Genomic DNA, 17,736 nt, shown 5'->3' on the forward strand with positions numbered 1-17,736 from the left:
TAAATAAATTCCATATATACATATTATAATATATACATGTATATGATTAGTTTTCCAGTTTCTTGTGCTTCTATCCCCTTAGTGGTTTTGTGATAAAACTTTTTTGGGGGAGGCACTGGGGTTTAAATCCAGGGCCTTTGAACTGAGCTACATTCCCAGACATTTTTTATTTTTTATTTTAAGACAAGGTCACACTAAGTCGCTCAGTTGCCTAGGCTGGGCTTGAACTTGCTGGCTTCTTGCTGTTCTTCCCAGAGTGCTAGGATTATAAGAATGCACTCATGCTCAGCTGACAGAACATTTTTTGAGAGATTCTGATTAGTTATAAATAAAATGTTTGCGAATGTAAAATATCTAACTATATGTTAAATATATGGAATATATACAAGGTACCAAAATACATAATAAATGTTTAAAAGATTTATTACAGTAACAGACCCATTGCCATTGATCCCCTTCAAAATATTCCCTCATTTCAAAAACACTGTCCCATTTTAAGTCACTTTGTGGACTCGTTCTGAAAGCCCTCTTTTGTGTCTTTGGTGGCCCTGTCATGGCTACCTCAGTGTCTGGAACTGATTCAAAACGGTTACTTCTCATGGTCGTTTTGCTTTAGGAAAGAGCCCGAAGGGGCACAGCACCAGATCCAGTGAGTAAGGTGAAGGAGGCCCCACCAAAACGTTTTTATTTTGACGCAAATTGCTGTAAACATAAATTTATTCAGGACGTTAAGGCAGCCGTGACAGTGTAACTAAACACGTTTATGAAAGAAGACTTCCAGAACTGGCTCAGGAAGTGGCAAAGCATGATGGGACAAGTGTTTGAAGTGAGGGAGTGTTTTGGGGGAAAATGCACACTCAGCAGCGTGGGGTGGGCTGCTGTGAAGAGAACTCAGGACCCTGCAGGTACTGTCCTAATGATGGTTTCTGGAGCACTGGAGAGTGAATTAAAGTGACAAACTTTAACTATTTCCAATTGAAGTCGTAAACTACCAAATATGTATGAGTTGAAAAGCATTTATACATATTTGCTTTTAGAAAATGGGCTTCATGGAACCTTTTCTTGTTTTTACTCACTGTTGTATTTATTTCGTGCAGCACATGCCAAAATTCAATTCGATTTCAATTAGTGGATACCATATGCAGGAAGCAGGGGCAGATGCCATTCTGGAACTGGCCTATACTATAGCAGATGGGTTAGAATACTGTAGAACCGGACTTCAAGCTGGCCTAACAATTGATGAATTTGCACCAAGGTGGGTAAATTAAACTTCAATATTGTCTCAGTGTTAAGAAACTACAAACTGGGGGTGGTGGTGCATACCTATAATCCCAGCACTCTGGGAGGCTGAGGCAGGAGGATCAAAAGTTTGAGCCCAGCCTGAGCAAATTAGCTATTTAACATGACCCTGGCTTAAAATAAAAAATAAAGGGCTGGGAATGTAGCTCAGTGCAAAGGCCTTGGCTTCAATCCTAGTACTACCACCACCAAAAACCAAAAAAGAACCAAACCCACAGGACCATTTTTATGATGTTTTATCTCTATGCACCAAAGTATGTTCGCAAAATGAACTTGTGAATGTCATGCTCGATTTATGTTGTCATATGTTTTTTCTTTTTTTTTTTCCGGTACCAAGGATCGAACTCACAACCTTGCGCTTGCCAGGCAGGCGCTGTGCCGCTGAGCTAAATCCTCAGCCCCTGTCATGTTTTTCCTAAGTGGTAACGAGAATAAGCTGAACTATTTGCAATAAAAAATAAGAATTAAATTTGGCATTACCTTTGTAAATAAGTGACTGCCATGTCTTCACTATGCAGGGAATACAATTAACTTGCATATTTTAACAAATGATGTGAAAATATAAACAATGTTAAAACAATTTTACTGTTTTTAAAAAGAATATGGACTATGAGAATATGAAATCAAGAGGCCAGGAATATAGCTCAGTGGCACAAGCACCTGCCTGGCAAACCCAAGGTCCTGAGTTTGATTCCAGGTACCAAAAAACAAAGAGAACATGAAATCAAATTTTTTCTGTTGTACTTATGTAACGTAACTGGGCACAGTACTATAGAAATATTTTATTTATAAACAGCTTATTAATGAAATTATATGTAAAATACAGGAAAACTTCAGTAATGCTTATGAACTATTTAAATTTAGGGGTCAGAAGTCCATCCAAGGATCACTTTGGTAGTTACCTTGCTAAGCTTTGCTCTGAGTTCAGCACTTAACTGAATGTTGGCAATACAGTGTATGGCAGACCTGACCTCCGCCATGGAGAATGCAGAGACTCGTGAATATTTTGTCATACCATAACCAGGGATGTTGTATACTTATTATGACAGCAGTTCTCAAAGTGTGGTCCAGGGGCCCTTTGTGGAGCTTTTCAGGTCTAAATTGTTTTCATGACTATATTAAAACTTTATTTGCCTTTTTCACTGTCATTCTCTCAAAAACGTATGATGTTGTTTTCTGAGAACCACATGACATGATGTTGCAGTGCGGAGGCAGAACTGTCTGCTTTTTAAGCCACACATAAGATTTGCAAAAATATAAAATGACAATCCTCTGATAGCAATATTTGTGTTAGATGTAACTTTTATAAAAATATTAGTTATGTTAAGGTGTTGTAACTTGATTATTATTTACAAGACCTCCTAACTCAATTATCTATATTATCCCAATAAGGAGATATTCTGTAAGATTTTCAGTAATTTTTAAGACTGTAGTGATGCTGAGACCAAAATATTTGAGAACTGCTGGGTTAAGAACTGCATCTAAGTGTATCCGGAACTTCTGTGACATTGTGGTCCTTTAAGGCTAACAAGGGTTTTAGGTAAGAAATCATAACCTTTATGTACTTAGAGGCCGCTAAGTAATCTAAATGTGTAAGTGAGCAACAGAATATAGGATAAAGAGGAGTAGTAGCAAGGTTCAGGACAAATTGGAGAAAAATATGCCTAGACCAAATACAGTATTCATCTTTAAAAGGAACTGTTCTATCCAGACAAACCAAGTTTATCATTTTATTCCCTTCCTAGGCAACCCCTGCCTTACATTTTGGCATTTCTAATTTTTTAAAAGAAACTTTCATTAATTAAGGACACAAGAGGTGATTTTTTTCCTTAAAGTAAATCAATGGCAAAGTCAATAATTCTTAGAGAAGCAAATAATCATAGCTGTTTTTTCTACATGCATAAAATTCTAGGTTTATGCACTCAATTTATAGTTACTCTAATATTTATGCCTTGCTCTTAATTCAAATTTAGTTGTTTTGTATTTAAATCTAGATGTTAATTTTTAATGTGTGATGCAGTCAGTTTCGTTTTGTTTTATAGTGTTAAATCTAAGCAAATGCTGGAGTGTTAAGTTTAAGCAAATAATAATAAAATTATTATTTTAGGTTGTCTTTCTTCTGGGGAATTGGGATGAACTTCTACATGGAAATAGCAAAGATGAGAGCTGGGAGAAGGCTGTGGGCTCACTTAATAGAGCAAATGTTTCAGCCTAAAAACTCCAAATCTCTTCTCCTACGAGCACACTGTCAGACATCAGGATGGTCACTTACTGAGCAGGTATGCATATGACCTAAAACAGAGATAAAGAAAATAAGTGTTTTCTTCTAACCAGCATGACACATGCACTGGATTTTAGAACCCATTGTTAATATCTGAAGCAAAATAATACACATTTAGACTTGTCTTTCCACATGTCGAATAAATAAAATTGGCTCCATCTAGTGGCTAACAATATAAAATAATTTAAATCACTACAGAAAAGGAAGAATTTGATGAGGAAAAAGTAAAAGTTGCAATTTAATTGCTATTTTCCTATATAATTTTGAGTTAGAATTCTTAGCATAAAGTGCTTCATTAAAATTAGATATTACACACACACATATTTTATTTATTACTGTTATATGTTTAAACAAGCATTCAAGCAAACAGACCGTTTAAACACTATTGTCATTTTAGTAATTTATTTTAATTTATGCCATTAAAAATTGTGTGGTGATAATCTTGTTTTTAGTCACATTTATTTTACATATTATTTTGAGACATTTAAAAATATAAGTTTAAACATATATTTCTTTTTATACATTTAAAAGTGAGTAGCAACTATGCTCCATCAGAAATATAGCTTCAGATCCTTATCAGTGGAAAAATAGAAAGTTTGAGGCTGGAAGAATCTTTTGTATTTTTTTTTTTGTTTTAATCTACTTACTCTTATAGCTAAGGAAACTGATGTTCAGAGAAATCCAGTGACTTGCCCAAACTACCGTTAGGACTATGGTAAAGTAGAACCAAGATTTCTCAGCTCAGAGTCATTGTTCATTTATTTTATTAATCATTTATTGGATGGCTGTTTTGTGTACATCACTGTGGTAGATACTCCGGGGGATACAAAAAATTAGGGGTAGTGAATTCGGAAATGAAAGCAAATACAATCAAAGTAAAAAAGGGGCATTTTATCCTGTACTTCTGAAATAGTATCTAGACAGTCTAAAAGTTGGGGTGGCATACACCTGTAATCCCAGCATTGGGAGGCTGAAGCAGGAGGATCACTGTGAGTTTGAGGCCAGCCTGTGCTACATAGTGAACTCAAGGCCAGCCTGAACTGCACAGTGAGATTCTGTCTCAAAAAAAGAAAAAAGTTATAAAAGTAGGTACCACAAACACTGTGTGATATTTAGATGGTTATAGGAGACAGTATCTGAGCACAGACTTGGACTCTTAATTCTAATTCTGGCTTGTTTACTAATTCGCCTAAGTTTATCTGATACTCTGAAGCCGAAGGTGGATATTGGCATAAAGTATGTAGCCATCACTCTTACCTGTATTTTCTTTGATAGCTGCCTTTCTGTCTGTCAGCTGTTCTCTTTGTTTTTCCATGTCGAATGCTTTAGGACCCTTACAATAACATCATCCGGACTGCAATAGAAGCAATGGCAGCTGTGTTCGGAGGGACTCAATCTCTGCACACAAATTCCTTTGATGAAGCTCTGGGGCTGCCAACTGTGAAAAGTGCCCGAATTGCCAGGAACACACAGATTATCATTCAGGAAGAGTCCGGGATTCCCAAGGTGGCCGATCCCTGGGGAGGTTCGTATATGATGGAGTCTCTCACGAACGACGTGTATGGAGCCGCCTTGAAGGTGAGTTTCTCCCCGTCACAGCTTTGCGTTAAAGATTCATAAGTCAGGATTGATAGATTTTTTTGTTAGGTATGTAATCATTTTCAGATCTATATCAAGATGTATAAAGTATTTCTGAGAAAAAGGATATTTACATTTGCTTTCATAACTTTTGAAACTGAAGCTTGATTTAAAAATACATTTGCGTTTGTATTAGTTTTATTCAAAGAGTGAGTGTCGAAGAACTTACACAAAACACCACCACTCCTTGTCTACCACGTCTTTATCTTGTTCCTGGGGGTAAGCTGCCTACTTTGTTTTGTGCTGCTTTTAAGCTACATCATTTTAAATCACATATGTACACTGCTTCTTCTAGCTTTGTCAACTTTGGACATTAGAAATTAGTCTTTTGGCATTATGTATTGCTTTTCTGCTATCTTAGCTTGATACTTTAGCTGACTCACACCCACTCTTTCTCTCCTCCCCTCAGAGGGATATAATTATATCCCAGTCCTTCCTAAGGTGTTTGTATGTTTTCCTTTGATTTGGATTGGTTTCTGTCTAGGCCTCCTAACCATGTTCTTTGCTTTCTCTTTGTTATTATCTTGGGAATATTTCCTCACTTCCGTGTTGAATTCTAAATCCTGAATTTCGTGTCTGTCTCTCTGTTATTTGGCAGCATGTCTCATAGCAACTTCCTATAAATAGGGCACATGAGTTAAGTTAGTCAGTGTTTGAATATGTCTTTATTATTGTATTTGATTGATAATCTGACTAGGTTTGAAATTTTTTTCATTCAAGAATTTGTAAGCATTGGTCTGTTTTTTATTCTATTTTCTAATATTTTTAATCAGAAATTTGATTCCATTCTCCTTGTGATCTTTCTTTCTGGAAGCATCAGGATTTTTTTACTTTTTATGTTGCTGTATACCTTGCTTGGTTTGTGTATTTTTTCCTACCATATACTGAATGTTTGATGAGTCTTCCATCTCACCCTTTCTAAATATTTTCATAGCTCTAGGAATTTTCTTGCATCCAGTAATTTGTTTGACAATCGCATCCTGACATTTTTCCCCAGTCTAGAACTCCTATTCAAACATATGCACCTCTTTAAATAATATACAATGTTAGCTTTTCTACAATGCATTTTTGGCTTTTACATCTATAGAGATTCATCAACTTTCTCTAATTACCTTTATCTTTGTAATTAAATATTTTAACATTAATGTAATATTTTATTTTATTCTTATCTTTGAGACAGAGTCTCACTGTGCAGTTCAAGCTGGCCTTGAACTCACTTTGTAAGCCCAGGCTGACCTCGAACTCCTGACGACTCCTGTCCTCATGCCTCAGCCTTCAAGTGCTGGGGTTATAGCTGTACACTGCCACGCCCAGCAATGTCATATTTTAATTGAGCTTATCTTCGATTCTCAATTTTTATTCTTAAATATAGTATTAAGTTTTTTCTCAGTGCAGAATCTCTTCTTATTCCGAGAATATTAGTAGTGTTTTTTGAAGTTCTCTTTTACATTTTGTATTGTCTCTGTGCTTTTTTTGTAGTCTTTTGTTCAGAATTGAGATTTTTATTTCAATAAGATATCTTGCCCTTGTTGTTCCTATATTTGGTGCTTGATAATCTATTTCTTCTCCAATTAATTTTCTGTAGATAGTAAATTTGTTTTCTTGGCAGAATGAAAGAGGCAGTTGGAAACTCACACAAGTGTTCTCCCTTTTTTGGCTTCCTGTCATATACTTATGTTTCATAGACTCCGATACAGAGTCTTTATTCTTGAACCCTTCAGGTTTGACCTTGTTCCTGTCTGTCACTTCTCTTCTGCCTTTATGTATAAGACTGTGATTGGAGGTTCAGGTGTGTCCTGGTTTCATTAGAGACAGAGTTGTATTATATCTCTGGTGTTCAAATAAAAAGTGCGGTTGCATTTTGCGGTATATTTTTCATTACATGTGTGACAGCTTAGTGGCTATATCTAAAGATAAAGGGTAGAGAAAGGGTGTTGTCTTTAGTTTTCTCTCAAGACTTGAGCGAGAAGTTCTGTGTTTTGTAGAATATACTTTGTTAGCCTTTCTGCTGTCTTTCAAAGGTAGTCCTACCTCAGTACCTGTAGGCTTCAAAGGTCATCACATCTGTGTACTCGTCACACTTTGGTGAGAAAAAAATGTCTCAGCACCAGTGCTTGTCTCTCAGTAGCTCTGGAACAGTGCAGAGCACTCGAGTATTTGCCATTACTGTCTTGTGCTGTATGTAAGTGCTAATCCTGGGTCATATAAAGTTGAATGATACCACCAAGCCTAAAAGGCATACATCAGCCCAGTAAAAGGCTATTAGTCCAGTAAATTGTGAAAGTCCTGGAAATTTCACAAATCATTTCTAATTATTCTTTTTTGTGGGAAAAATTCACTCAGTACAGTACTCCTCAGCTTTGGCATTCATCAGGACTTCCAGAACAAATTAACAATAAGGACCCAGGTATCATTGTAACTTTAAACTCAGAAATTTAATTAATTTCCTGGATACTTACTTAATTCCTATTTTACAAAGTTTAACTTTTAGCTTATAATTTTAGTAATTATATCACAACACTAAAAACTATCTTGTACACTTTAAATTTTTCATAGTCTCTCTAGTTTTCGTAATCTGTTTTTCTTATTAGCTTATTAATGAAATTGAAGAAATGGGTGGAATGGCCAAAGCTGTAGCTGAGGGAATCCCGAAACTGCGAATCGAGGAATGTGCTGCACGAAGACAAGCTAGAATAGATTCTGGTAAGAGAGTGGAAAGGTTTATCTATGCAACTTGGTATTTCAAAAGAAGTATTAATTTCTGTTTGAAGATAACACACAGTTAATAGAACAAAATTAATGAAAAAATGGAATTTGAGTAAAATATTTCTCACATCCACACATCTGTATCCTTACATGCCTGTATCTATAGTTTTGTAGGCATAGATGCACATAGGCAAGCATGCAGATATACATGCGGATGCATACTTGTTCTAGATATGTGTACATATGGGTAGATCTCACCCATATTTTCAAGATGACACTACTGGTAGACATTGTGCATTATATTGGAGGATTCATTCAGTTTGTCCATGAATGCTCCTTTAATATGTTATGTTTGAGGCACTTCCTGTGTCTGGGGATGGAACAAGACAGACACAAACTCTGAGCCCATAGAGTTTACCTTCTAGTGAACAGAAAATGAAGAGATAAACAGTGTAAGTTTAGCTTATGTTAAGTGCTTTGAAGGAATAGAAAAGAATATAACCTGATGTAGGGGTGGTAAGATGTCTTTAGATAAAGTAATAATCTGGTAGCCTGAGGCAAAATATATTTTGCATCATGTAAGGAAGTATATTTGTAAATTTTGATTTATTAATTGCTGATTTGGAAAGAGCTTTTATTTTTGTTTAAAAGTGATAGGCTGTAACATAAAGAAAATATTAGAAAAGCTATTGGCTATTAATTGTCTACTTTCTGAGTCTTACATGACATCTGCTGTGATTGTTTTTGCTTAGTGTTAGAAAAAAGCTTATCAGAAACTTGGAAGGTGTAGGCTAGAAGAATAAAAAAGAAAAAATGTTCCCTTACTAAGATTCTGTTCTTTCTCCTCATACCCTCATCCCAGACTGGGACTTACTGATCTATATTGAAGTTTCACTGAATTAAGAGTATTACTTATAAATAATAATCTTATAAGGAAAATGCATAATAATCAAACCATTACTATTAGGCAGTTCTTTGTGTAGAATTTACATATTGTTTTTCTTTGGGAAATTAACAGGTTCTGAAGTAATTGTTGGGGTGAATAAGTACCAGCTGGAGAAAGAGGAGTCTGTGGAAGTTCTGTCGATTGATAATACTTCAGTGCGGAAGAAACAGATTGAAAAGCTTACGAAGGTATTAATAGCCATTACTTTCCAAGTTCTGGACACTGGCCAGTCTTCACATTACCCTTTACAACCCTCACATGGGGTGGATGTTATTTCTCATCTTTTTTAAAATGAAGAAACTAAAGATAAAAACTGAGACACCTCCTCAGGATAAATAACTGAAGAGCCAGGACTCAATCTAGATCTGTTTGATGCCAAATACCTTATGAATGAAGCTTGCGTTCTCTTATTAAAAGCCACACTAAATACTAACGCCCTACATAATTTATAGGTGAGAACTAAGGCTTAGATTATTATATAAGGCACTCAAAGTACAAACAAAATAAAATGGAGAGACAGTATTTGAACCTAGGGCTTCTCCTTGTAATTTCTTCCCATTTACCATGGCTCTTGATACACTTACGAGAAAATGATTTGCTTTCCGATTTTTTAAATTTAACTGTATTAGATAGTGCTTTGGTAAATATATCGGTCAGCCTTCCCGTTGCTGGGACAGTGTCTGGCCCTGCAGTTTAGAAGAGAGGTTTATCTAGCACATGGTTTCAGAGGGTTCAGTCCATGGTTAGCCGGCTCCAAGGCAGGAACAGCTTGGCACAGAAGGGCGTGCTGGGAAGCAGCTGCTAACTTTTGGGCAGCTGGGAACTTCCAGGCAGCTGGGAAGCAGCACAGGGGCAGAAACAGAGCGTGACACAGACCCTCTGAGGGCTTGCCTGAGCCTCACCTCCAACTGGAAACACTTTAGGGGTTCCTTAATCCAGTCACATTGACAGTTGAGATTAACGGGCACAGTAAACTACAGTTTATAATGCACGTTACCCATTTTGAGTACTGCATACGTGTTTATTCTGATTGAATACTGTGTCTCCTTTTCTCACAGATGTGATAGAAGGATAATGAAATATTAATTTTTACTATTGTCACTTACCTATTCTGTTGTGCGAAGCTACCTTGGTCTCCTCATCCCTGGCTTTTGTAATTACTGCTACTTCTGAGGCAGGAAACAAAATCATTTAATATTTTTTCGCTGTTCACAGCTTCTATGATTGTCTAGGATATTACTGTTCTTCCTTAATTCAAATGTTCTACAGAAATCTAATCTCCTTTGCCTGGGGGACGTAGCTCCGTGATAGAGCCCTGGCGCAAGTGCACAAGGCCCTGAGTCCAATCTCCAGGCACCTCCTTCCCCCAAGAGTCTAATATTCTTTGTTTGAATACCTGTCATCTTCAGTTCTTTCCTACTAGAGTTAATGGCAGATACTAATAATGTTACTTCCACTTTTACTTTCAGTCTACTCAGGAATAATCATGACTCTTTGGTCATATTTTGTCATTTCAGAGGCCCTACTTAGCATGTAGGATTTTATTTTCAGTGATTGCAAAGTCTCTATATTTTAGGGTACTATATTAACTGTTATTCGCTCAAAGCTTGGCTTCATTTACTACAAATCATGATAAACCTTATTTTGGGTAAGAGAGAAATTCAGTAATGACAGTCTAGAAATAGTTCTTATCATTTATTGAGCTGGGTCTCAGACACTGTGCTGAGCACTTTTTTTTTTAATTTTAAAAATAGAAGAAGGAAAACATATTAACAAACAGACATCCATTTACAAAATAGCATAAGAACAATACAAGCACTACAGAGTTACAGACAAAGTGGTAGGAAATTAACTAGGGTTGTTGTAGTACGTATTGATATCTTCAAAGTGGTTTCTCAGGAAAACAAATAGAGACATGCAAGATTAAATTGTTATTTTTGTGTTATTTGACTTAACAGACACTTGCCATTTTCATACCTTTATAAATGAGGGCCTGGTGACTGGAGAGTTTCTCGTAGCTGCTCGAGGTTATGCCATAAATGCAAGACTTGGATGATGTGGATTTCTTGATTCTAGTGCCAGTTTAGGAAAAGTGGAGATTGTTTTGTAATTCTTACCTGATTTTGAAGTTCAAATCTCTTCTTAGGACCATGACCAAATCAAAATTCTTCCTGAATAAATGAATTAAGGGAATAAATATACTTCTTAGGCGATACATTCTTTTTGGTTTTCCTCTTATTTCTGAGGTTAGGCTTATGGAATAAATTCCATGCATACAGCATGTATCAGGGTCAAATCTCCTGGTCTGTCTTATTCCCCATTCACGTTAAGCATCTCTTTCCCTTTCCTTGTCCCAAGATCAAATCCAGCAGGGATCAGGCCGTGGCCGAGCGGTGTCTCGCGGCGCTGACCAAGTGCGCGGCCAGTGGAGACGGGAATATTTTGGCTCTCGCAGTGGACGCTGCTCGTGCCAGGTGAGGATGCCTAAGTTTGGAGATTTCTAGATGCTGAACGTTTGACCCATTTCACTGTGCAGAACATACGTTAATAGGTTGGTCCTATGAACCCTGTGAGCCATAAGGAAAATAATGGAAGCCATAATAAATTTAATTCTTGCTTTTCTTAAATGTATCTGTGCATTTAAAACAGTCCTATACTTTGAATGGGGTATGTTCATATTTATGTATTTCACTGTGGTTCAGGACATGTCCAGTTATTTTAATGAATCAATGTCACTGATTTTCAGGGTGAAATTTGATGTCCTCTAAAGTATATCATCAAGGTTTTATGTGCCATTTTGGTATTTTACCAGGAAAAGAGCCCTTTGTAGAAAAGAGGAAACATTTATCTGAGAATTTATAGGAAAAATTTAGTATCATGCCATTGCTTTTGGATTATTTGTAATTATGATTCAGTTAGAAAAACAACCATCTTGCCTACCCCATCCCAATCTTCTCTTGTCTCTAAAGTCATATTGTTTTAAGAGTAGAAGAATTTTGTTTCAATTTTTTTTGAGACGGGGTCTTGCTATGGTGGTTCAGGCTGACCTTCAACTCAGTATGTATCCTAGGGTGACCTTGAACTTGTGGTGATCCTTCTGCCTCAGCCTCTCAAGTGGTAGAACTATAGGTGTGCACCACCACAAACAGTAAGGGTAGACTTTTAAAAATGATTCACAGTCTCTTATGTTCTGGTGACATTATTGCCTAATTATTTGGTTTCCTTCTATAATATAACTTGTCTTATTAAGATTACCTGTGACCTCTTTAGATGGAAGATGTCAAAAGATTTACTTATCAAAAAAATCAGTGGGAGTATTACTTACTTTTCATTTGTATTGTTAAGCGACAAGCTGTGCAGTGACCTGTGGATAGTTTTCTGTTTGTCATTTTCAGATCAGTTGGTCATTGTTTTGGTTGACAACTGTTGAAAAGAGATTGCAGTCTATAGATATCCAAAATCACGTTTGGTAAGAATTGTCAGGAAAGATGATTTTAAAATGTATTAAAAACATTCTCTTTTTCTTATTTTGTTTTATTAGTGTATGTTTCTCCTTCCAGCAGTTTGCAGTCATCTTAGGAAGTGGTTATGTGCACATGTCACAGCTTGTTTTTTTTTTATCCCCTTACCTCTGCCCCTCTGGTTCACCAGTCACCGTTCTCATACCTGCTGACACTATTCGTCTAGTCACATGTTATGGCTTAAAATATTTACACTGATTAGGGTTATTAGGTTCCTGCACACGGCATATCTCTGTTCCCTTCATTTCCCCTTCCCTTCCCCCTGCCCCCTCTCCTTGTGCTATTTCCCTGTGGTATGAAATCTGTCCCTTTGTCCCTTTCTATCTGGCTTTCTTCATTTTCTTTGTCTGTACTTTGCCTCACTCAAATAAGGAATACCATTTGGCTTTCAAGCTTGTGTGTCTGGTGTATTTCACTTGGCATTATATTTTCCAGGTACATCCATTTTCCTACAAATGCCTCAAATTTCTCTTAGCTGAGTAATATTCCATTGTATATAGATACCATATTTTGTTTATCCAGTCATCTGTCAATGGGTATACACGCTGCTTCTAGTATTTAGCTATTATGAATTGTGCTGCTGTAAGCATTGGTATGCAAGTATCCCTGTAGTATGATGATTTAAGCTCTTTAGGGAAGATATCTCACAGAGGGATAGCAGGTGATATGGAATTTCTAATTTCAGTCCTTTGAGAAGTCTCCATACTGACTGCCATAATGACTGTACTAGTTCATAATCCCACTAGCAATGTAGGAGAGTTCCTTTTTTGCCACAATCACACCAGCATTTGTTATTGTTTAGTTCTTAATGATTGCTATTCTTTCTGGACTAAGATGAACTCTTGGTGTTGTTTTAATGGCTAGAGATGTTGAACATTTTTTCACGTATTTGTTGGCCATTTGCATGTCTTTCTCTGTGAGGTGTCTGTTCATTCCTCTGGCCCATTTTTTGACTGGGTCTTTAATTTTAGGAGATTTAATTTTTGAGTTCTTAATATATTCCAGATATTCTCTGTCTGGTGAGTAGCTGGCAAATGTTTTTGCCCGTTCTGTAGGTTATCTCTTTACTGATTAAGTCCTTGGCTGTACAGAAGCTTTTTAGTCTGATATAATCCCATTTGTTGATTCTTGCTGCTATTTCCTGTGCAGTTGAGGTTCTGTTTAGAAAATCCTTTCCTACTCCTATGTCTTCAAAATGTACTTTGTCTTCCAGGAGATTTAATGTGCCTGCTTTAGTGCTTAGATCTTTGGTCCATTTTGATTTTAATTTAATATATGGTAAGAGGTGGTGGTCCAGTTTCATTCCCCTACAAACAGACAACCAGTTTTCCCAGCACCTCTTCTTGAATATGCCGTCCTTCCTCCAGTGTGTCCTTTTGGGCCCTTTGTCAAAGATCAGATGGTTGAATATGTCTGGAGAGGTTTCTGTATCCTCAGTTCTGTCCCACTGATCCATGTGTCTGTTTCTATTTCAGTACTACGTTGTTTTCGTCACCACTGCTTGTCTTGTGTTGCTGTGCCGCCTGCTTTGCTCTTACTGCCCAAAATTACTTTTGCTATTCACAGTCTCTTCTGGTTCCGTATGAAATTTCGGATTGTTTTCTCCAGATCTAAAATGTATGCTGCTGGTATTTTGATTGGGACTGCTTTGAATCTGTATAGCAGTTTTGGAAGTGTGGCCATTTTGACAATACATGTTCTGCCTATCCAGGAGCATCTTTCCATTTTCTGGTGTCCTCTTCAGTCTCTTTCTTCGGAGTACTGTACTTTTCTTCGTAAAGGTCTTTCACTTGTTTAGTTAGCTAAGTATATTATTTTTCTTGAAGCAACTACAAATGTTATTGCTTTCACAATTTCTTTCCTATCCTGTTCATTGTTGGTATACACAAATGCTAATGATTTTGGGTGTTACTCTTGTATCCTGCTGCTTTGCTGAGCTTGATGATTATGTTATTTGTAAATAATGATAATTTGAGTTCTTCCTTCCTAATATATATCCTCTTTATATCTTTCTTTTGCCTAATTGCTCTATTTCAAGTCCTATGTTGACTACCAGAGGTGATAGAGGACACCTTTGTCTTGTTCCTGATTTTAGGGGGAATACTCAAGAATATTCTCAACAGAAACACAGGATTGGATACACCTAAAAACACAGAGGAAACTAGTGAGTTCAATAGATAATCAACAATAAAAACAATGCAAAAAGTAAAACAAATGATATACCAAGAGATAAAGAAGACAATGACATTAAATAACCAACATATCTCAATAATATCTGTTAATGTTAACAGCTTCAACTGTCCAATCAGAAGACTCAGATTGGCAGTCTGAATCAAAAAGCAAAATCCAAAAATCTGTTGCATTCAAGAGACCCATCTTTTCTTTTTTGGTACCAGAAATCGAATGCATGACCTCACGCTTATGAAACAGGTGCTGTGCCACTGAGCTATATCTCTGGCCCAAGAAACCCGTCTAATGCCAAAAGATACTCATAGACTTAAAGGATGGAAAACAACATTTCATGCACTAGGCCCATGAAAATAAATAAGGTTGGCAATTCTAGTATCAGACATGGTAAACTTCAAGTTAAAGTGGATTACAAGAGACAGAGAATCACTACATACTAGTTAAAGGAGCAATCCAACAAGAAGTGATAACATTGGTAAACATATATGCACCAAAAACTGGAGCACCTACCTTCATATAACAAATACTGGAGCACCTACCTTCATATAACATACTGCTGAAATTAAAAGCTTAAATAAACATTAATATAATCATAATAGAAGATTTTAACACCGCACTTTCTCAAAGGGATAGATCAAATAAATAAAAAGCTAATAAATTTCAGAGCTAAACCACACTCTTCAATATATGGACTTAGTAGATATATCCAGAGTATTACACCCATCTACAGCAGAATGTACATTCTTTCCAGCAGCATATGGTGCCTTTTCCAAAACAGAGCACATATTAGTCCACAAAGCCTGTTTAAATAAATATAAAATTACTGAAATTATCCCATGCATACTATCTGGCCACTGTGCATTGAAAATAGAAATTGAGAGAAGAAAATTTGGAAAAGGCAGAAGCTCCTAGAAAATTGCGTCACAGAAGGAATGAAAGAAGAAATTAAAAAATTTCTGGAAGTTAACGATAATGACAGTACAACTCAGTGAAACCTTTGGGACACTCGGAAAGCAGTTCTCAGAGGAAAACTCATTGCAATTAATGTGCACATTAGGAAAACAGAGCAAGCCCAAGTAAATAACCAATAAGCAGTCTTAAGATACTTGAGAAACTACAGCAAATTAGCCCCAAAATGAAACTAAAGAGAGAAGTTATGAAGGTGAGAGTGCAAATTAATGAAATTGACACTGAAAAAAAAAAAACCTGTAAAACAAATCAACAGAGTGAAGAGCTGGTTCTTTGACAGAATAAATAAAATACACAAGCCCTTAGCAAGACTCATCAAGTGAAAGAGAGAAAAGACATGAGTGCCATGAGAAATGACAAAGATGAAGTCACAACAGACACTGTTCAAATCCAGAAGGTAGTAGCAACTTTGAAAAATTATACTCCAACAAATTAGCATATCAGACAGATTCTTAGACACATACAAACTACCAAAAGTAACTGAAGAAAACATAAATATACTTAACAATCCAACCACAAGCAATTAAATTGTCTTGGTAATAAAGAATCTGCCAACTAAAAAAAGCCCCAGGACCTGATGGATTCACAGCTGATGGTATAAAATCCTTTAAGGATATTATACCACCAGTACTACTCAAGTTGTTCAAAGAAATTGAAAGGAGTGGAGTCCTCCCAAATTTATTTATGGAAGCCACTATGTTTTGATCCCAAAACCTGATAAAGACCTAACTAGAAAAAGAGAACTATAGGCCAATATTTTGAATGAACATAGATGCAAAAAACTGCAACAAGATATTAGTAAATAGAAGGCAGCATATTATCAAAAAAGCTGATACACCACAATCAAGTAGGTTTCATCCAGACATGCAAGGGTGGTTCAGCATATGGAAGCATATGGTGTAATACATCACATAAACAGAAGCAAGGTCAAAAACTAGATGACCACATCAATAGATGCAGAAAAGCCTTTCAGCAAAGTCCAACACCACTTCATGATAAAAACCATAAAGAAAGCAAGTATAGAAGGACCATACCTGGATGATAAAAGCTATCTCTGACAAGCCAGTTGCCAATATCATACTGGATGGGAAAAAACTAATGCATTGTTGTTTTAGTTTTTGATAGCCTATATTTTATTTATATACTGTGTCTAATTATATTGACTGTTAATGCAAACAAATATCTATTTCAAAATAGTGATGTTACTGGACTGTAATGTTTTAGATGTACAGTTGGAGAAATCACAGATGCTATGAAAAAAGTATTTGGTGAACATAAAGCTAGTGATCGTATGGTGAGTGGAGCATATCGCCAGGAGTTTGGAGAAAGTAATGAGATAACGTCGGCTATAAAGAGGTAATGTGTGAAATTCCTCCCCTTTCCTCCCCTCCCTTCCCCTCCCTTCCCTTCCCCTTCCCTCCCTCCCCCTTCCCTTTCTTTTCATTTCTCCTTCTTTTTTCTTTTCCCTTTCCACTTCTGATTCCTTTCCTCTCCTCTCCCTGAAAGGCCTTTACATGGAGATATAACTCTACCCCTTTTTCTCTTTTTAAAATTTTATTATTTTGAGACATGGTCTTGATAAGTTACTAAATTGCCAGGCTGGGCTCGAACTTCTGATTCTCCTGCCTCAGCATTTCTTAAGCTTGAGTTTCACCTTTGCCGTTAACACAGTCCTCTCAAATCTTCTGAAGGCTTAACGCTTTTTCACATTCAACTTGAAAGGTACTTGAACTGACTTTCCTGTTAGTCTGTAATTCTAGCTAGGGGCTGGGGATTTAGCTCAGTGGCACAGTGCCTGCCTGGCAAGCACGAGGTTATGAATTCAATTCCTGGTACCAGAAAAAAAAAAACCTACTGTAATTCTAGCTAAACTAATGTTAAACTAGATATTTGATACTATTTATGTTATGTGAACCTATTATCATAATTAATATATAATTAGTGAGCTATTTTATTATAACTTATTATGCATAATATATAATTATAAATATATTATACATCATGTGCTAATGTGTAAAATGATGTTTTGATCAATGATGGACTACATACATGACTATGGTCCCACAAATTATAATGAAGCCATCTTAGTTACTTTTCTCTTGTTGCTGAGACAAAATACCCGATACCCAAAATTCAGGAAGAAAAGGTTTATTTAGTTCACAGTTTGTGGAGGTTTCAGTTTGTAATCA

General features: G+C 36.4%; 1 protein-coding gene across 2 annotated transcripts in view; it reads left to right on the top strand.

Moving 5' to 3' along the window:
• Mut (methylmalonyl CoA mutase) overlaps positions 1-17,736 on the top strand; it is a 34,698-nt gene that overhangs the window by 7,445 nt on the left and 9,517 nt on the right. For both annotated transcript variants that reach the window (XM_005377674.2, XM_005377675.2), the window contains exons 4-10: positions 1,098-1,255; positions 3,407-3,578; positions 4,910-5,158; positions 7,810-7,921; positions 8,943-9,058; positions 11,229-11,344; positions 16,772-16,903. In XM_005377674.2, the coding sequence (XP_005377731.1) occupies positions 1,098-1,255; positions 3,407-3,578; positions 4,910-5,158; positions 7,810-7,921; positions 8,943-9,058; positions 11,229-11,344; positions 16,772-16,903 (1,055 nt within the window). The remainder of the gene's footprint in view (positions 1-1,097; positions 1,256-3,406; positions 3,579-4,909; positions 5,159-7,809; positions 7,922-8,942; positions 9,059-11,228; positions 11,345-16,771; positions 16,904-17,736) is intronic.

The sequence above is a fragment of the Chinchilla lanigera genome, unplaced genomic scaffold, assembly GCF_000276665.1.
Source record: "Chinchilla lanigera isolate Chin_1 unplaced genomic scaffold, ChiLan1.0 scaffold00010, whole genome shotgun sequence".
Taxonomy (NCBI): Eukaryota; Metazoa; Chordata; class Mammalia; order Rodentia; family Chinchillidae; genus Chinchilla; species Chinchilla lanigera.